The sequence below is a fragment of the Phallusia mammillata genome, chromosome 1, assembly GCF_965637545.1.
Source record: "Phallusia mammillata chromosome 1, kaPhaMamm4.hap1.1, whole genome shotgun sequence".
In the NCBI taxonomy this organism is placed as follows: Eukaryota; Metazoa; Chordata; class Ascidiacea; order Phlebobranchia; family Ascidiidae; genus Phallusia; species Phallusia mammillata.
The window spans coordinates 18,036,604-18,057,874 of NC_137252.1; the positions used below are offsets into that span (position 1 = coordinate 18,036,604).

At 36.8% G+C, this 21,271-nt stretch overlaps 2 protein-coding genes across 3 annotated transcripts; both read left to right on the forward strand.

Moving 5' to 3' along the window:
* The first annotated feature begins 7,497 nt into the window (after positions 1-7,497).
* Positions 7,498-10,128, forward strand: LOC145206897 (tubulin gamma-1 chain). The gene is made up of 3 exons (XM_080078554.1): positions 7,498-8,418; positions 8,597-8,873; positions 9,234-10,128. The coding sequence occupies exons 1-3, from the start codon at positions 7,583-7,585 to the stop codon at positions 9,519-9,521; spliced, it is 1,401 nt and encodes a 466-aa protein (XP_079934680.1). The 5' UTR covers positions 7,498-7,582; the 3' UTR covers positions 9,522-10,128.
* Positions 10,129-10,536: 408 nt separating this feature from the next.
* Positions 10,537-19,651, forward strand: LOC145238133 (uncharacterized). 2 transcript variants are annotated; one of them, XM_080101209.1, is made up of 19 exons: positions 10,537-10,751; positions 10,989-11,627; positions 12,092-12,289; positions 12,351-12,482; positions 12,598-12,782; positions 13,024-13,210; positions 13,507-13,665; positions 13,756-13,986; positions 14,098-14,378; positions 14,715-14,858; positions 14,971-15,190; positions 15,336-15,431; positions 15,551-15,672; positions 15,823-15,992; positions 16,308-16,561; positions 17,009-17,119; positions 17,366-17,545; positions 17,655-17,824; positions 18,096-19,651. In XM_080101209.1, exons 2-19 carry the CDS (start codon positions 11,019-11,021, stop codon positions 19,471-19,473), a joined length of 4,827 nt encoding a protein of 1,608 aa, XP_079957335.1. In that variant the 5' UTR covers positions 10,537-10,751; positions 10,989-11,018; the 3' UTR covers positions 19,474-19,651. The 2 variants fall into 2 exon arrangements, with proteins under 2 accessions (XP_079957335.1, XP_079957343.1); XM_080101217.1 differs by having other exon boundaries at positions 10,554-10,751; positions 16,341-16,561.
* The last annotated feature ends 1,620 nt before the right edge of the window (positions 19,652-21,271 follow it).

Sequence of the window (21,271 nt, forward strand, 5' to 3'; positions counted from 1 at the left end):
ACGTGTAGACAAACAACGAATTAAAAGCGTTCATAATCGGTTGAACTGACTATGAACGCTTTTTTTCTAAAGAATTTACATCATTTAAACCGTGAAGAAGGGTGTATGGAATGATCTGCAGTACACGAGAAAAATTCTTGGCTAACATGCAAGCCGGCTAATCTGTGCAATAAGCCATAACGAGTTTAAGCCACGTCTCGTTTCTAGCCGGATTGTGATTTCTAAAATAAGCCACTTCTGACTTATAACTTGCCCATTTTTTTATGACCATTTTTAATCCAACTGAATCGATCCATACATCTTTAAGCCAATACTTCTAGTTAAAAGCCAACGTACTGCCTTAAATTTGACTATGGTTGAAACAAGACATTTTTAAGACTTAGAATAAGGCAATTCCTTTTTGGGTTTATTTTAGGCCAAAATGACTTAAAGCAAGCCACCTTGGCCTAAAATAAGCCAACATTTTTTCGAGTGTAGACTTGATTCAAAAGATGTAAACTTTGAAGAAAACCCCTATTGGAAGGCAACAATGTAAAAGCAAAAACGCAAGAAACAAGTGGATTGATAAGCTAACAAAGTAACAACCGAAAATATAATCAGTTCATAAAAATACGTCAGTTTTTAAATACACAAAACGATGTCGCTGCACAACTTCAAGGATCAGTCTACCGTCGAAATTGGAAGATGTTTTGAACGAGTCATTTTTAAAACAAAACATAGAATTAAAAATGCATTCCGTTCTGGCATTGTTTATTGCATACATTAACATTTATCACATAGTGATGATCATAAATCTGACATATGTTTATCTGTTCAACTTTGATAAAAGCATGATGGTGTGTAATTACGACAAAAACCAACACATCTAGTTGTAAATTTAATTTTTACGTTGCTTTTTCAGATCCCACAACATATAGGCTAGTCTTGATGTCTATTCCATAGAGTTTTATTTAGTGAAGAAGTCAAGGCAAGGTTTGCTTGCATTGTCACTTCATTACTTTTATAGGTTTTCGAAAATCGGAAATCCCAGCCCCAATTACAAAGCGGATAATTTTGATCGGGATTTGATTCACCCTCTATTATTCACATTACGGAAAGGAATAAATTTGCATTCATGACAAAGATTCCGAGTACATGTTATTCAACGGCATATTACACTCCCAGTTGCTTGGCTTCAATTTTAGGCGTTAGATATATTAGGTTGCTTCAAGATCACTGTTTGTTTACCATAATTTGGAAACAACAACTGTAAAAATTAAACAACGTTACGGGCGTTACAATGCGATGTATAGTATAATAGTAAATCCGTTACAGATGAGGTTACCATAACATAGTTATGTTGTTTGCTTGTATAATTTGTCACAAGCGCAGTAGTCATAAAAGAGGTATCCGCATTTAATTTAGCAGCCCAAATTGAACGTGCGAATGATTTATTGACTTTCAAGTCACAGGAGGCGTAAAAGCCCATCCTTTACCGGCCATTGAAATCAACACGCGAACAGATGCTACGGTAACATACCATTAATTTTTCACACGAACCTCCTCAGTTTGTTTTAATACTTACATGTTACCGAGTTAAAGGCGTTTGATTTTTACCCTTTAAGCCAGTGGTCGGCAACCGCCGGTCCGCGGCCCGGTACCGAGGAGTTCGTTACCGGGCCGTATAGGTTTTCAGGTTAAATCCTATTAAACATTTTGCCCATGTATCCCGGGGATGACAAACTAATTTAGGCGTTTTTGTTGCTAAATATATGTAGTTTTTTGAAGACCGGTCCGCGATAAAATTCTAGTTTCAAAAACGGTCCGCAGTGCAAAAAAGGTTGCCGACCCCTGCTTTAAGCTACGTAGTGACAGTGTGGCAAATAATTAGTTCTGTGATTGTGCCAATGAAAACATGTAATGCTTAAACTAGCAGTTTTTGTTTGGTGTTTTAGCGGACAAATTTTCAAATTTTCAAAAAGAATGTTTTGGGTCTTAACCCCCCCCCCCCCAATACAGGGGTTTCTGGCATTTGTTGCTATCCAGGCAAGTTTCAACCAACCCTTTTTCTCCTTTACTTAAAAATACTCATAACAATGCCCAGCACGATAGGAATTTTTTTGGATGCGAAATACCAACGTGATTTTGAGCAACTTTGAAAGCTTCATCGCACGCATTTTCCACACCAACGGTTTTCGGGCCTACGCACGTACGCATGCTGGAGAAAACTATGTGAACCCTTCAACCTGAGCACAATTGCGGCCTTGACCTAATCAATGAATCATCATTATACCTATAGTAGGTTATTTGCTGCAGTTAAGCGGAAAATTGCCCTCTTGTACTAACTTAGGAAGAAATTTGTGTTTTTTTGGTTATTTTTTGTAAAACTAACGCATGAGAAAACATTTTTTTTGAACAAAAAACAACAACCTGTTGTTTAATTTGTTTCCACCGACGTGTTAGTAAAATCAACTTGTTAATGAGAAAAGATTTACACTGATTTAAGTTTCATTATTTATTTCACCCTACCCACTTGTTTTGCTCGAAATGCACGAAAATGTAGAATTGTTTTGCGCAAGAAATATTTTAAATTTTTTTTGGCGCATCCTGTTGTTGACCGATATGAGATCATTACCTATAGAACGAGTGGTGAGTTCCGTTCCGCTACAGAAAACGTCAGAAGCAGTGACGCCAGCGCACGTGTTTGGTCTATCTCTACGTTGGCTTATAATCTTTCCAGACACCCACTTGCCACGTAAGGAACACACGAAATACTTCAAGAGTGACGATGACGACTTACCAGCCTGCGTTTCGGTTCTGAGCATTGACGGAGAAATAAACTATTCCTGCGGTCACCAAAACTGACACTCCCTTTGACCTTACGATTCAAGCGAAATGAATCGTAAAAAAACAACCAGAACCTTTTTTTAGTAAATTAAATTGCATTAAAGACCTAAAAAAACGCTGTTTAATACCTAGTTCTTAGGTCGAGTTTAATACGTCTAACTACTCTAACTATACAAATAATCCGATAAACATCGTATGGTTATATGGTAATCTTTTGTTTAACCCATTTTTTATAATCTAATCTAAATCATACATGACGGCTGTAACTTTTGCAGTAAAACAAAAATACCACAGTATTTTATTGCTACATGTGCTTAGACTTAAAGGATTATGTATATCTTATGACGTCCTGAAACGATGGATTTAATCAATTTTGGTTACACAATTATAGATAGTTCCCACGCATTTCAAGGAACAGTATGTCCCGCCCAAAATTTGTGACTACCAATTTTTTTCGCCATTTAGCATAAAAACAGCAGGGTAAGGCATTGTGTAATCCGGTCGAACCACCCACACAGCAACCTGCATTCCTCGATGGCGCAATAGCGTCTGTGCTCGACCGCAAAACAACAGGAACGCTTGTGTCAAAACACTAGTATGTAACATTTTGAATGTCAGGGGTCGCTTGGAATAGAAAAGTGGACTCAATATAAACAAACACGCCTTGGATCAACATTTGGTTGACGCACATTTCTATTGCCTTAAAATAATGAACACAAGTTTAAAATGCATTACAGGTGCGAGAAACGAAACTTTAGTGGACCGTTAGGTTTATCTGTGTAAACATAAATAAGCAGCATTAGTTTAGCAACAAACTGCAATGATAAATTGTACAGATAGAGGTTCCATTGTTTGTTGCGCAAAAGTTTGTTAGTGTTAACAACAACGAACGTTCGTCAACAATCCAACCATCTGAACTGCCATTTCTCAATAAATAATCGTCAAATATTCGTGCATCAGCACCTAACTAGGTAAATACGTCTGTTTGCGAAATCAAATGATTTTATGACACTTTACTGGTATTTTTGCCATCATTGGTACAAACTCCTTTAGCAGAAATTAGGGAGGCATTTCAACCAGTTTTATTAATCACTACTGCCACCACATGTCGCTGGGCAATTTATCAACATTTGTTAGTTCAATGACGCAGCTGATTTAAATCACATGCACTTATTCCCATAAACCAGGGGCGGGCAACTTCTCCAGTCGGCGGGCCTGATGTGGGAAAATAAAGTACTTGGCGGGCCGGATTCCCGAATCGATACATTAATCGCGTATTTATCCAGTGATTTAAAACGGATTTTTGACCACCTAAACCAGTGGTCTTCAACCATTTTAGCGAAATCGCCCCCTTGCTAGGGCACTGACTCAATATCGCCCCCCATTATATCGTTTTTTTTTTTAAGTTCTTATGTTAACAGTTAAAACCCAATTTAATTGCTACAACAACACTGAGGGTCAATTTCACGCAATTCTAACGCATCCAAGCAAAGTTTGTGACGTCATAGACAAGATAACATCATACGATTATGCGCAAACAATAGCTATTTTTGTTATTTTGATTAAAAGTAATGGGGCATTACTCGGCAAAAGAGAAACCTATACATTTCACATTAATAACTTACACTAGATTTATCAAATTTAAGGATGATACAAAAACTTCGCAGTTTTTGAAGCGCTAGCAGACCTATAGAAAGTGTAAAAGTGAAACAAGTTTGAGGGAAAGCTCGTTACCGTTATATTAAAAAGGTATAGCCGGTCACCATACATAGTGCATACACCAATTTAATGCATACACCACAGACTTAGATAGTTTTTTTTTGCTTAGATAGTAACGGCGGGAAAGTTTTTTGCTATTGGGGAGCGTTACTGTCCGTTACAACTATATTTTGACGTAGTATGCAAGTAGTGGGGGTTTGCGTCAGACTGTGGCCGCGGCCCACATTACCATGTATGACCCGGAAACTGTCTGCGGGCCGGTCAAAATCCCGTCGCGGGCCGGATCCGGCCCGCGGGCCGTTTGTTGCCCGCCCCTGCCATAAACTATGTGTCAATTGTATTGATGCAAAAGTCCATATTTCTCAATGGCAGGAGCGAAAGTCCACATAGAATTACTTACTTGGTTGTACGGAATAACTTTCTATTAATGAGATAATTTTAGTCTCACACGGCGTTTTTTTTTATCTTGTACCAATGTAAATTTCCCTGCCTTCCAAATAGAGGCTACGTTGGCGCCAAATTCTACACATAATTATTCGTGGTTTGTAGTATGAGGGCTACATTTAAGATGTGAGAAATGTCTGGCACGTGCTGTTATGCATTGCACGGAAAACAATTGCCATTCTAATGCTTTACTTGATATATTTACTACTATGTTGTCGTAATGATTTCTATTCGACCGTGAATGCATGGAGCCTAGGGTTACCATATGTGCGCGGGAGGATTCCTGGCGGTTCCAATAAATATCTTTGGTCAAACCTAAGTTGCGTTCCAATGCGTCATACGACATGTTGTTGCACGTTACCAACCTAAACAGTTAAAATATCATTACTATCACAGAGATAAAAAGCGCAGTTTTGTTTCTGTGTAAGTTACAAAACAAAGTTTTACGAGATCCGGTCTTTTATTGTTTTGTTAGCTAACAGTATTGTTAACTTTCAAGATGGGTTGTTTCGCATGAATGTAGTCTACTAGGGTGCATCGTAAATCAAAATCGGCACAGACAACAGTTATAACATTTAATTTCCCTAAAAAAATGAATTGTGAAAACTACCCAATTCTGGACATGTCCGGGAAATTCCGGACGTCATGGTAACCATAAGTATAACGTACATTTATTCACAACGGGACTGCAGGGAATGCTATTAATGCAATAAAACAAAATGAGTCCTTTTCGTTGGTTATCATTTGAAACATGGTCGCCTTTTGCAGCACGAAGTCCCAATATTTCTGTACGCGTTAATGCACGGGTGTACAACCTTTTTGCTATAACGGCCGCATCGCAGACCCTTATTTCACCAACGGGCACCAAGTGCATGCCTTTCTTTGTTTGAAAATTACTGATGTAAAGAAATTGATTTGTCTCTCATAAGATATGCCATCTAATGGCGCCTGAAAAGCCCAGACAAATTTCTAACTTGATGCATAGAAAAAACTGACTTGTGTAAAAATACACACGCAATATGTACATATGGTTTTGCCAAATTAGGGAGAATAATTGAAGCTTGTCTCTATCTGTACTAATTTATTATTTTAAACAGAAAAAAAGATGTAGCCTAGATTTAATGACTAAGAGCTTACAAAATTCGTTTAGTAATTTCAACTATCCTTATTTAATAATGACTCTTGGTCTTATGTTTTCGGTATTGTAAATTATTTGAATTATTTGATTATTTGATTTGAAAGGAAAAAAAATTATTTGATTATTTGAAAAATTATAAACCTTTATTTGATAACAGCCTTAAAACTGTGTATGATGTCATCATGTATATTGTGAAGCCAGTGGTGCCTGTTTGTTTGTAATTTGTATGCATCATGCATATTGTGACGCCAGTGGTGTTCACTTTGTTTGCACATATTGGCCGAACAAAATTCTAACGCATATGGCGAGTTGGCTACTAACCTGGTAATACTCTTTTTAAGCCCCACAAAATCTATTTAGAGCAGTACTTGAAATCCAAACATTTAGCAAAATAGTTTATTTGCGTCACGGTCGCCAGTACATACATTGTAATATATGTTCATGGGCGCATTAACCCGTATCTGTGGCCGCAGGTTCCGCACCCCTGCGTTAATGGGTCGAGAGCGATCACTCGACGATCTACCAAAAAATGAGTTTCAGGTTTATCGGTTAACAAGCATCAGCAACCTCACCATGTAATAAACATGTGACTAATATTTGTCGAAAAAGTAGGTTTAAAGCATTTTGAAAGGATGGTTGTTGGCCTCTTTTCAAACGTGTTAGCTATTTTGTGAAGGTTTGGTCAAAGTCACCAGGATCCATGCATTGGTTTGGTCAAAGTCACCAGGATCCATGTGTGACGTCACAACGCCCGTTGACGCGCGAACAGCGCAAAAGCAAACCGGTAAATATTTTGATTTGCAGTTTGTTGTTTACGTTTTTTAGTTGTATAAATTACTTGTTTATCTTGTTGCTCGCAAATCGTTTTTAGATTTGATAAAGAATTCTTAGTACCCCATGGCTCATATCATTATCAAACATGTGCCTGCAACGTGTCATAAATAACGTCTATCGCTGACAAAAGATATTGTTTTTAAATCTGGAACTTAGGAGTAGGCCTTGCTGTAAAACATAAATGAATTTTTCCTTTTTCTATCCATAATATGTTAATTAGTGCATTTGGTGATAGTTTATATTGGATCTTTTCAAGTTTAGAGTGTTAGGAACTTAGGAATAAAGACTTGACTATTTTTCATTTTAACTGTTGTTTAAAAATGGTATCTACAAAGCAGATTATTTCCCTTGGGTAAGACATATAACAAAAACAAACCTATTTTTACAAAAGTACTTGATTGCAATGCATTTATGAATGCATTGTTTTGTAAGAAACATGAATTTGTAAGAGATATTCTATATTGCATAGAATGACTTCTGCTCATACAATGAATTTTACAAATGTAGTAGGTTGGCAATGAAATAATATGTTAGTTACTCAATTAACATGTTCTTACAATTAACATTTGCATTTTGGGGTTGTCATATTTTCCAAATCAAAAAAGCAATGTGATTTACTCTATGTTCCTTCAGTTCAATTTGTATGTAGTTTTAGAAATAAAAATGCCACGAGAAATAATAACTCTGCAGATTGGCCAATGTGGTAATCAAATTGGATTTGAGTATTGGAAACAGCTTTGTCAAGAACATGGAATAAGACCAGATGGAATTCTTCAGGACTTTGCAACAGATGGAACAGACAGAAAAGACGTATTTTTTTATCAAGCAGATGATGATCACTACATTCCTAGATCAGTATTGATCGACTTGGAGCCAAGAGTCATTAATTCCATCAAGAATTCTGAGTTTGCTAATTTGTACAACCCAGAAAATATATACCTTTCTGAACATGGTGGTGGTGCCGGGAACAACTGGGCTGCTGGGTTTCATTCGGGAGAAAAAATTCATGAAGAACTGTTTGACATTATAGACCGTGAAGCAGATGGGTCTGACAACTTAGAAGGCTTCATGCTTTGTCATTCAACTGCCGGTGGAACCGGTTCTGGCCTTGGCTCTTACATGCTTGAACATTTAAATGATCGATATCCTAAAAAGTTAATACAGACATATAGTGTGTTTCCAAATCAGGATGAAGTGTCAGATGTAGTAGTGCAACCCTACAACACAATGCTTACCATGAAGCGACTAACGTTACATGCTGATGCCACAGTTGTTTTAGACAACACTGCATTGAACAGTATCGCTACAGAAAGATTACACATTCAAAACCCATCATTTTCACAAATTAATAAGATGGTTTCAACAATTATGTCTGCAAGTACTGCCACCCTTCGATATCCTGGCTACATGAACAATGACTTGATTGGACTGGTAGCTTCTTTGATTCCAACACCAAGGTGAATATGAAACATGAACCATTATATGCAGACCTAATCTATGCATTTCTATCATTGTTTGTTTTAAATCAAATGCAGTACATTCTGAACTCAAAATGTTATGACTGTTGAGATAAAAATGAACATATTCCTCTAATTACTTTTGCCCACCAGTTTGCAATATAATGTTTTGTTTTAGATTACACTACTTGATGACTGGTTACACACCATTGGTAACTGATCAGGCAATGGCCTCTGTTAGAAAGACAACTGTGCTGGATGTTATGCGACGACTCCTGCAACCAAAAAACATGATGGTGTTCACTGGCCGGGAAAGAATGAATCAACATTGCTATATTTCAATCTTGAACATAATTCAGGGTGAAATTGACCCAACCCAAGTCCATAAGAGTCTTCAAAGAATCAGAGAACGCAAACTAGCTAACTTTATTCCTTGGGGCCCAGCAAGCATTCAGGTGGGGCTTCTCTTTCAAAATAAATTGTTTAAATCAAGCACCACATGTGTTTATGAGATACACTGATAAACTCTCTTGTATACAACACTTTAAGTGAGTGTGTTGGTAAGCATGAACTTTTCAGAATAAATTCCAGAAATGAGTATTATGTATGCCGGAATTTATTCACAAGCTAATTGGCTACTTGTTGTACAGCAACCACTTGTGTATGTGATTTTACCTTTTTTAAGGAATTGACAACTAATAAACTTAGTTCGATGTTAGTTCAAGAATATATGCATGATGTTTTGGCAAAAGATAAATACAATAATAAATGTGTTATGAGTCATCTTAAGATTCTAACTTGACTTTCTTTTGAAGGTTGCACTGTCAAGAAAGTCACCATATGTGTCATCTGCGCACAGAGTAAGTGGTTTGATGCTTGCCAACCACACCAGCATTGGGGCATTGTTTAAAAGAGCTGCAAGGCAGTTTGACAAGCTTCGCAAAAGAGAGGCCTTCCTTGAGCAATTCCGCAAAGAAGCAATGTTCACAGAAAACCTGGATGAAATGGATGCTTCTCGTGAAATTGTTCAACAACTTACTGATGAGTATGAAGCTGCCGCAACACCAGAGTATTTAAACTGGGGTGAAAGAAGCTCTACCTGAATGATGCTGGTTTAATACCATTGAACTAAACTGACACTGTTGCCTCAAGTAAAAGTTAGCAACCCAGGTGCAACTGTAGATGAAGTAGTCAATATTCATTGAATTTTTTTTCTATTTGTCACCAGCAAAACTGGTTTTGTACAATTGTAAATGTTGCTTTATTCCACATTTGAACTTAACAACTAAAAACATTGGCAGCATTTGTGTGGATGAAGTCTGTTACATAATATTGTCACAAAAGTTTCAGTTTGTGGCCGCACCGGTTTACTTCATCAAAGTTTCATTTTTTTATGTTTCCTAACTTATGAACGGTGGTTGGTTCTTGTTTTCATACACATCTGCCCATTTTGTTTGATGTGAGTGGTGTGCCTGCGGTTCTGTACCAGTTCGATAATAGCCAGTTGAAAATTAGTTAGCAAACTACTAGTCTGTACTTGTTGGCTTCTTCCAACACTGTAAGGACTTTGGAAATTGTTGCACATCTAATGACAGTTGGTCAACAAAATAAAATTATGTACACTCTATCACTTGATCTGTTTTTATTTTTACAATTGCAAACAACATGCAATCTCCAAATCTGTTGCAAAAAATAAAAATATTAATTGAACATTGGTCTGTTTCATTAGCAAGTTACAGAGGGGTGTGGTGGAGGCCAAATCAACACAGGTTGTGTGGTAAAATATACCCATACAAATTGCATTTCGGAGGACCCTTGGCCTCAAAATTTAAAAACTGACCTTTTCTGACGCAATAAGCATGGATGGTGTGCCCTGGATTGAGTGGATTTCTTGTGAAGCTTGTCCGAAATTGGACGCCACAGAGTGTACCAATGAATGTATTGATACCAGCATCTCAAGTGTTCAAAGTTCATGAAAGCGTTTTCTAGGGGTACTGTGATGAGTCTACTGTCTTTCCAAATAATGGGAGAAAATGTCCCTGAATATGTGGGATAAACCACTACAATTGCCAAAAGAGGGCGATTGTTAGGGAACCATTTTTTTCACTTTAGTTTTGTCTGTGGTGTTAAAACTGACTTTTAAATAATTAGTAATATGATTCATTACTACACGAATTCCACAAAGTTAAACTTTTGTTTTCCGGATGTAAGTAAACAACAAATAAAAACAGACACAGGAGGGCGAACATGAATGGTCACGTGTTCCCCACATGTAGACAGTCTTTGAAAAAAATTGGAATCTGGCGGTTTTGTGCTGTCTACAAAAGTTTCAGGTACGTTACTGGCTATGGTTTGTTACAAAAATACAAAACCCGAAGGTAAAGTGTTCGAATCAAAACTTAACTTTGAAAAATAATTCACCTAATTGAGCCTAAAATATTGCATTGATGGTTTATGAATCTAGCTTGGTCAACAAAGGAGTACAACGACTTAATTGCAATGTGAAAAGCTATGTCATAAACGATACGCCTATATCCAATGAAAGATTATCTTTGTTTTGTCTAATGTAGGGTTTGTTTTTGAGTAGAATATTTAAAAAAATGGAAAATCTGAAGTGTTCAAAATGTTTGAGAAAGTATGTTAAACCCAGAAAGCCCAGTGGAATTTTGGTGACACAATCTGTTCCCATTCTTCTAAAATGTGGACATACGTTCTGTGAAAAATGTGTAGTCCGTGATTCTGAGATTGAGAGATGTTTTAAGTGTCCCAAATGCAAAGTAAAAACGATATGTGACTGTGACAAAATACAGGTCAAAGACCTTTACCCTAACCTGGCAATTCTTGGAATGTTGGGCATGGACCCAGGAGCCCTCAATTTAATGAATCTACGTAGTCTTATACAAGTGATTGACAAACGAAAAAGTCAAGGAACGAAGCGACCAACTCAGCAGTGTTCAGAATGTGTCAAGGATACAGCTGTGATGGGCTGTTTGCAATGTGGTGTTGGCTTTTGCGGACACTGCTTTGAAATTACTCATCAGAGTCCAAAGGCTCTACGTTTACACCAGGGTATTCCACTTCATCATAGTGAACATGATCTGTCATCACTTAACTGCCCAAAACACAATTCTCTAATGGAACATTTTTGTATTGAAGATGACAAACTCATTTGCAGGGAATGCATTGGGGCAGAACATGCAGAACACAAGGTATAAAATGCTAGAAAAATCTTCCTGCTTTGCCTTCTTTTTTGCAAAACTGAATTCGCTTTGCAGTACAAAAAGTACGGTCACGTCTAAAACTGCGGGCCCACTTGGATCACTTGGCCCGTTTGGCCCAGCACTTCATGTAATTGAAAAACTGCGGGCCCACTATATCCAGTGCTTGTCGCGTCTCTCGTAAGTACAAAAACTGCGGGCCCACTACATCCATTGCAAGGAAAAACTATATCCATAGCTTGGCCCGTCTCTCGCAGGGAAAAACGGGCCAAGTGCTGGGCCAAGCGGGCCCGCAGTTTTAGACGTGACCCCAAAAAGTATGGGCAAAGGCGGGATTAAAGTTTCTAGATACCATTTTTCACAAAATATTCCAACCTAATAATTTGTTATATAGGCATGAACTAATAAAAGATTTGAAGTTCAGTGTTACAGATAACCATCAACATGCATTTCAGATAATATCTCTTCATGAAAAGTCTGGTGAAATGTCTGATCAACTTCTTGAAGCCGTTCAGTTCGCTGCACCAGTTATGAATCAATTAAAATTACTTCTTTCGCAAATTGATGAAGAGGTTAAAGATGTAAAGCTGGAAGCACAGGAAAAAGCTGAGGCCCTTATGCAGCAGTTTCTGTATATTGTTGGCTCAGTGCAGGTTGTTTTGTATTAATGTGTGTCAGTTAGTTTTGTATAACAAATGAACTAAATTTGTTTAGGCTACATTTTTATACCTGATGGTTGAAATTGACAAAATCTCCACAAGCCATGTCAAAAAGCTTCTTACTTTTCGTGATGCTGCCAGTGGAAATCTTCAAAAACTTCAAAATTCGTTATCAGATGCCAACATGGTAGGCCTGATGTAAATGCTGTTCACTTGTGTTTCTATTGCATTATAAGTAAATAATTTATTGAAGATTGTAATGTACATTTTTTACTACAATGCAATTTTTGATTTGCATTCAGATTATCAATGTGGAGAATTCACCAGAACCAGTTGTGATCAATCCATTTAAAACTCTTGCTAATTTGATGGATGCCAATAAAATACCATGTATCCTAAAAAAGATTCCTAATAAAACCCATGAGCCAGCAGAGTCAGAAAGTACTGAAGACTCTGATGCAGGAGAACGAATCTTTAATGATAAAAAGTTTGACTTTTTTGTTTTATTTTGAAAATAGTTTGTGGTACTTTTGTCACCTTACATAAACGAAATGAACTTGTAATTGACCTAGCAAAACTAAGCTGTTCTGCATTTAAAAAAATATGTTGGGCATTTGTTTAACGTTGTCTTAGCTTTAAAAAGGTTTTTCAATATCCTCAAATTGTTCAAATATTTTATACACCATTGTGTTGTGTTAACTATACGTACATGTGCATGCTTGCTTTAGGCTCCTGATGCAATTTCATGAAGACACCATTGATGCAACAAAGAATTGGGGATCAATTGACAACTCTTGCAACTTTAAATACTCTATTGCTTGTCCAAATGTTAATGATTTAAAAGCTACCTCAGAAAATGATGACACTAACAGTGTTTCTGACACCAGTTCTGTATTGTCTGAGAATCTTATTCAGGTACAAGACCACAATATTGTGTATATGCCTTGCCATACAACCTTTCAAAAAACAGCCTAATTTGACATTGAGCAGCTGATATTCACAAACAGGGTACCAAGTATATTTCAATTCAATTTTCTTTCTTTTTTGTAATAAAATTGCTTAACATCAAAAATGGTCAAAATGAAGTTGAAATTGAAATTTGAAAATTCTCACTAAATGTTAACAATATTCAAACAAGGTGGCCATATGGCAGTAATGATCATTTTTTAAATTGATAAGAAAGTATTACTAACTTTTTTATTTTTAAACAGATTGATATTGGAGCAAAGCAGAAAATTAGAATTATTCAAGTCCCCCCTGCAAATAATCAAGAACTTGTATATGTTAAATGGTTAAAAAGTCCCAGCGAGTTCTATGTTCAGCGAGCACATGATGGAAAGCAAATTTCATTGATTGAAAGAACACTAATGGTAATTTTTCTTTACAGCTTAATAACATTAAAGTAGACCCACATGCCAATTGTATCATATCTCATTGCCAATGAGCTAATTGATTTCCAGGTGTTCAACACACGACCTGCAAAAGAAGAGGAACTTTTAACTAGTATTAGGATTGGTGAACTTTGTGTTGGGCGTTTCAGTGGTATATGGTACAGAGCCAGGGTTGTAAAGGTTTTTAAGGCTACTGATGTTGATGATCCTGATGAATTGCTGTATGACTCTGTAACTGCTGGTGAAAAAGATGAAGTTGAAATTCATTATGTTGACTATGGAAATAATGAACGAACCAAAGTAAGGATAGTAACACAGTTTGTAGGTAACCAAAAAATAAAGTAAACTGCTAAAGAATCTGGCACATCGTATTTTGGTGAATAAAAAATACATTTATTATATGTTGTATAGGTTTCACGTCTTCGTAGTCTCCCCAAAAATCTACATAGAATACCTTCACTTGCCATTCTTTGCTCTTTGGCTGGAATAGGACCGGTTAGTGAAAGAGGCTGGTCGCATGAGGCTCACATCAACTTCTTCAAAATGGTCAATAGCCGGCCCATTCTAATGACAACCTTTGCACGTGAGGCTGGGCAAAGATTTGTTGATCTACACAAGCCAGCACCAGAGGAAATTGATAAAGATGTACCAATGTCAGTTCGGGATGCCCTGCTGTTTTTAAACTTGGCCAAGTATGAAGTTTTGATATGTATGTTAAACACACAGTTAAACTAAAATCCACCTTGTTGTCAAAAGTGTAGGTGAAAGCGTAATTATATATAATTTAAATCAGTTCTAAAAAAAGTTTCTTTTAAATATTTTTCGTATCCAAATCTATGAAAAGATTTGACAGCAATATTTACCTTACCAATAATCATCAAAATTACCTTGTGTGGGGTGTTTTAGCTCACCCAATCAGCATTATTCAAAGCATCCAAGATCAAATAATATTTTTAAAACAACAGTTTACTGTGCTTATTTGGTTGATTGCAATACGATTGAAGCACAAAACCCATATTTTTGTGCAGGTACAGCACCAAACAAATACCAATGTCTGATGTTCAACTTTCAAATGTAAAATCAGTGAGATCGAGAGATTATTTGCAACCTACTGTTCTCATGCCTCGATCCTACACCAGTGTTACATTGAGTGACTTCAGATCAATTAGCAGGTTACGTTAGTAAATAAAATACTTTCTGATTGGCAAGTGAGACACATATATTTAAAAAAAAATTAAAAAATATTTTTATCAAGATAATAAATGTAGAAATACTTTTTTTTAGATTTTTTGTGCAACAATTGGACGATCATGCAGAATATTTGGAATCACTGACTAACAAAATCCAAGCTTTTGTGAAGGGCAAAGTAAAAGGAAAACTTGACCCAGCTGCCCCATTTACTATCTTGTTTCCATATGAAGGAATGATTTGTTTGGCAAAGTATGCACACTGTAGTGCTTGGTACAGAGCAACCATTTTGGAAGTTCTAAGAGAAGAAAGAAAGGTAAGTTTGACAGCCATGCAGCAAATAAAGATAAGATGTTTCATTTTGTTGTTGTTTTTTGCTTAACTTTGATTTTGTAACATGCTTAGCAATTATTTTGTTATTGCAACTATTATAAGCGCTAAAGATGAAATAATTGGTACAGGTTAAGGTTGTATTTGTTGATTATGGAAATGAAGACACTGTGAAGTTAATTGACACACTTAAAATTCCTGATGAGTTTTTGAAACTTCCCAAACAGGTAACACACATTTGAAATTATGTAACAGGGTAACATGTTTTGGAACAATATATATTCTTCCAACAAAGATACATAGACTAAGAATTTGTACGCCAAGTTATATTATGTACTTTTTGTAGGCACTGGAGTGTAAATTAGCTGATATACGGCCAGTAGGTGAAAGTAAGGAATGGCCAAGTGAAGCTGATGAAAGATTTTTAGACCTTGGGGCAGACAATAGATCTCTACTTATGTATGTCAGGTAAGTTGAAACTAACCATTCTCTGATGTTTGTTTGTTTGTTTTTTGCCTTTTTTACATTGGTTGTCACACAAGCATGTTTTTATACTGTATAAAACACACATGAAAAATACCCATCACTGAATAAACATCATAAAAAGTTATATGTCAGGTCAGTGAAGGATGACTGCTACAGTGTGGAGTTATTTGACTCATCAGACTACCAACAGAAAAGTGAAGATGTTTTGTCAATCAATGAGAGACTTGTTTATGAAGGGTTGGCTGTTGGATTAACTGTACGTAACATTACACAGTTTGGAGGACCCACTACTTTGTGCAAAGGTAATGTTTGCTTTTATGTCATATTGTCAACTCAATTAAAGTTGGGAATGTAAAGGAAAAAATGCAAAGATTATAATTTTCTCTCTTTTAAAGCTTTTTTTTAAAGTACAAGTTATAATTGTGATGGTATCAAGCATTAAAATTTGTGGGTTGTTGATAGTGTTGGATAAACATGGGCCAAGTAAAGCTCGGTATATATAACTGCAGTTTTTTGGCTTTGAATCTATTTGAAACTAGCAAACTATAATGTTCTAATCTGAATTCAACATTTTAGTATGTAATTTTTTTTTAATTTAAATTAGTTTTCCTTCCTAGGTGTATTTTGTATTCAACCATATGATTTATTAGAACCAGATGAAAAGGAGAAAAAAGAAACAAAAAATGATGAACCAAATTTGCTTGCAACTCCAGAGGTTAAATCATCTTTGGCAACTATAGAAAATGGAAGATTGGTTGTAACCATCACTTGTGCTGACATGCCATCAGAAATTTATGCACAAACAGTAGATCAATGGGATGAATGTAATCATCTGATTCGAGACATGCACAGATATTTCACAAGTTCAGAGGTGTGCCAGAAATGTTTCTTGAAAAGTTTCAAAAAAATGGTAGTGTTTAGTTGTTTGTTCCAAAAATTCCAATGTCCTTTGTACTGTAACCACAAGAAACAGTGCCTTTTGGGGCATGCAAACCAATCACCATGTTGGCAATGCTGATAAATATATTATTATATATCCCAACATTCAAGCTTAAGTTGGAATTTTCCTTTCTTTGGCTGTAAATCTAATTTAAACTACTTGGAAACATTTTAGTGGTTGTTCAACCTAGGAAAAATGCTGCAGTTTATATTTCCCAAGAAACGGACAATGTCACAAAAAAACCTTAAAGGAAAATCAAATTAGATACATTGATTGAGTTGCTGCATAACAGAATTGTCAGTCTCACCTTTTCATCATCTGCACAAATTGTGTCACATTGAGCAGTTCCATCATAATGTATCAAATGTGTTTTTTAAGGATGCAATGTTGGGAGAAAATACCTGGGAACTTGGGGATCTCTGTGCGGTTTATTCCAACATGGAGAAGAGATGGTGCAGGGGAAGAGTGGAAAATAAACTTCCTGGAAATGTAAATGGCTGTTTGAGTAGTTTTTGTAAAGAAATTTATTAAAACTGCTGGTATAATTAACAACCTTTTACACTAAAACTATTTTACTTTTAGATGTTTTGTTTAAAATCTGATTCAAACGATATTTCCAGATGATATTGAAAGCAATAGTGCCAAGAATATTTGACATGTGGTTAATTTTTGATTTTGTACAAAAGTTAATATTATGAATATTATTTAGTGAAACTTTTCACAACATTTGTGCAGAATTTTAAGGTTCGACTTGTAGACTTTGGTACAAGAGAAATTTTGTCCTCAAATTATCTGCGACCGATTCCAGATCAATATCTGCAAGTAGATGCGCTGGCTACTGTGTGCAGTTTAAAGTACATTTATCCAGCAGGTGGCAGCAAAGAATGGACAAGGACAGCATGTGAGGTTTTGCAGGTATTGTATGATGCTTTTTGCATTATATATATTACTGCTCTGGGCAAGTCTGATGATTTTTGAAATTTGGTCATGAAGACATTGAAGGCCTGTGTTTTAAATATTACAGGAAATGATTTTGGGTAAAGAATGTGATTTAGCTTGTGATGAGGGTGAACTGTCCAAAAATCCTGCTCAAGTTGAGTTGTTTATTACAAGCGCTAAAGACGAAATAAACGTAAGCAAAGAGTTGGTGATGAAGGGAGTTGCTCTACCCAGAAAAATGGGAATGTTTAGAAGGTAAGAAGGTGTTTTGTTGTTGAAAGGTAGAGGTTGGTGGCTTGGAGCTACAAAGTACTGTTGCCTTAAGCACTCTACATACAACACTTTTGGTTAAATCTTTAAAGTGTTGTGCACTGCTTGGGTAGCACTTAACTTATTTTTGTTGCGTTTCTGATGCAAAAAGGCACCTACGTACCTGTTCGAAGTTTAATACTTCTCCAAAAAAATCATAACAATACGTTTTTTTTCCAAATCTTCTTTCCAACAACTTATTTTCTGCTTTTTTAAGAGCGCCAAACACTGGTCAGGTTCAGAACTACTTTGAGCTTGCTGATAGCTCAAAAAACAACAAAACAGAAGTGAAGAACCACTTCCAATCGTCATCACGAAAATCGACATCAAAGCATGGCAGAGTTCGTGATTCAACTCGCACTGAAGTTTCAAATAGAAAACCATCAAAGTTTAAGAAGCTGTGCATCAGTGACCTTGTCGACCCAAGTGACGAAAATCTCAACGACAATGATGCTGCAACAGCTAATACCAACGAGGTCACATTCCCCCGTATCTTGTCTCTTAACGAGTCGTTTTCCAGCATCAGTGAAGACTCGGAACTTCTCCAAGCAGCAGAGCCTGACCATGTTTTAACAAATGCGACAGTCGTGCCCAATGATACGCAGCGAGAGACTTTATCCAGTCCAATCAGCGAGTTTTCCGCACCTGTTGAGACTTTCGTTGAGGGTGTAAACTCATTGGATATATTTGATGTCACTGAAATTTCGGACGCCAACCTAGACGCTTCAATTAACAGTTCTGGCAGTTACAAACGTACCAGTTCACCCGATGACTGTCAACTTAAGGAAACCCCACAGACGCCTACCGTTCACAGTGACACATCGGTGTCTGATATTGTGTTGAAAAGCCAGGACTTGGACTTTCATGAACCAGCATCTTCACCTGAAGAGGTTGCACCACCTGTTGCAGAACAGCAAGATCATTTGAAGCCTGTGCAACAATCTTGTGAGCCACGTCAAACAGAACAAAGTTACTATCCAGAGAATGAGTTCAAACAAATTCCACTGAGCATCGGAAAGGCGGTTTTACCTGATGCAACCAGCCAATTTCGTTGCATTGTCACGCACATTGAAAGGTACAACGTAGTGTTTGTGCGGCAAGTTCCGGCTAACGAGTTTTGTCCGGACGACAATGATGTAAAATACCTCACACCACTGGACGACTTGCGGCCTGGATCGCCATGTGTGGCTCAGTTTACCGATGACGATCGCTGGTATCGCGCCGAAATTGTAAAGCACTACAAAGGACAGGATCTTGCCAAAGTGCTTTATGTCGATTATGGGCTTGTCGAGGTACTTCCAGTTCACGATAGGCTGCGTACATTGACCAACGAATACTGCAGGCACCCAGCACAGGCAATTCGATGTCGTTTGAACGGAATGCCTCATCCAAAGGATATGTTCCTGCCGGAGAATGCCGTCATGAACACCCTGGCAGCTCTGATTGGGCAGCAAGTGCTGGAATGCTACGTCACAGAAGTGTATGAAAAATACGGGAAACCCCCAAGCATCGGGGTCGAGTTGAGAACGGTCGATGGTGAAAAGACAACTCTCATCGTGGATCAGGTTTTGGCTGCTTTGCACGTTACTTTGTAACGTGTTCGTAGCACGAATTGTACATTGTGGTGTTATCTCATTCGTTTTCTTTTCTGAAACAAATGTGTTTCAAGTCTCTAAGTTCCATCGTGTTTTGGAAACACATTTTTTTGTTTAGATTCTTTCAGGTACAGTTCTTCATTTCTTTTCATTTGATCAATACAATGATTCTTTCCAACTTCGTAATACCTCATAGATAGGTTCAGATTGCAAATTCTTATTCCCTAATATCGAGCAACACCAAATATCAGAAGTGATTTTCAGTGTGGCAACTTCGAAAGTTGTTTTAACAGGGTTACCGAGGGTATGGAAAACCTGGAAAGGTTATGGAATTTAAATTTGTATTTTTAAGGCCTGGAAAAGTTTTGAAAAAAGCTAATTGCTCGATTTTTTTCGAATAAGGTGAAATTTGGGATTTTTTGTTGAAAAGTCATGGAATTCATAAACTAAAATTGCGCGGGAACCCTGTTTAAACTTAATGATTCGAACCAACTACCGGACTTATTTAGTTAAGGAACCAATAGCTAATAGTACTGCTCATATGCTTTTGAATTGGAGATTAGGAGCACCGTTTAAATTATCTTAACAGGGCCTTTAGCCAGTGTTTTTTTAAGGTGTTTTGGGGGACCGAAACGGTCCCCCAAATTTCTCCAGCGGTTTCCCAAAATTTGGACTTGCAACTACAGTAGAAAAGTAATGGTTGTTTCTCGCTATGTCTTGTCGATAATACGAATATAGCCTACGATCAATAGTTCACGTCCGGAAAAAAGAATAAGTGGAGGTACAGCTAACAGCTGAATCAAAGAGTTTTTCACAAAAGAAGTGCACCTTCGATACTCGTCAATGTTTATTTCTGATTTATGGCGCATAATGATCAGTTTTAACGTGTGGAAACATAACAAGCAGAAGCCAACAAGCACACTTTGTTTGATTGTGCAGCAAACTTGTTTGGAGGCCGTGATGGGCAGGCTGTTTCATTTTATGTTGCGTTGATTGTATGTAGTTTAAATGCCTAGGTTTGTACCGCATCTTTAGAGATTAATGTTTGTCCTAAAGTAACCTTTGAAATCAGAAATAACGTAATAACTGCTTTTCTTGCGAAACCTAGATTCGAGTTAATTCTATTCCTTCTGGACTCTTCTCTTACTTGAACTGAATATTATGAAGCTTATGATGTCATAAACGTATTTACTCAACCTGACGTTTAGTTTTAACAATTGTTTGTGACGTAACTTAACCGAAGCTTCTCGTAGGTGGGAGAATATTTTTGGCATTATATAAGGCGGCATATTTTGAGTGTAAAAGAGAGATAGGACAGAAATTAAGAAATACGTTGAAGTGCTGACAGTTGCTATCAAGTTTTAATGCGTTATTTGCAAGTGCTATTGTAGATTACATCGCCCTTTTTGCCAGTTCTCTGAAGATTTTGATCAGCGATCTCAGAAGTAGAACTATTCAGTCGTTAATTGATCAGCGATCTCTTTCCTGGTAAAAGAAAAGGAAGACGTGACAGTCGCTATCTTGAGCATTTTTGAGATAGAAAGATTGTTTTTGCGATAAAATTTAGAATAGGCTATTTCTTAAATACTCTTTCTATTTTTTAACTTAAAAATTTTAAGTTTTTGTGAGTTATTTCAGGTGAAAATGTCGTTCTGTGATTGTGCACTGCCAGTAGCCTAATAAATAATTCGTTTAAGCAAATATGTCTATTTTTTGGTATTTAAATGAAACACTTGCGGTCTCTTAAAACTACTTAGCGGTCACCCAAACCAAACCTTAAAAAAAACCTGCCTTTAGC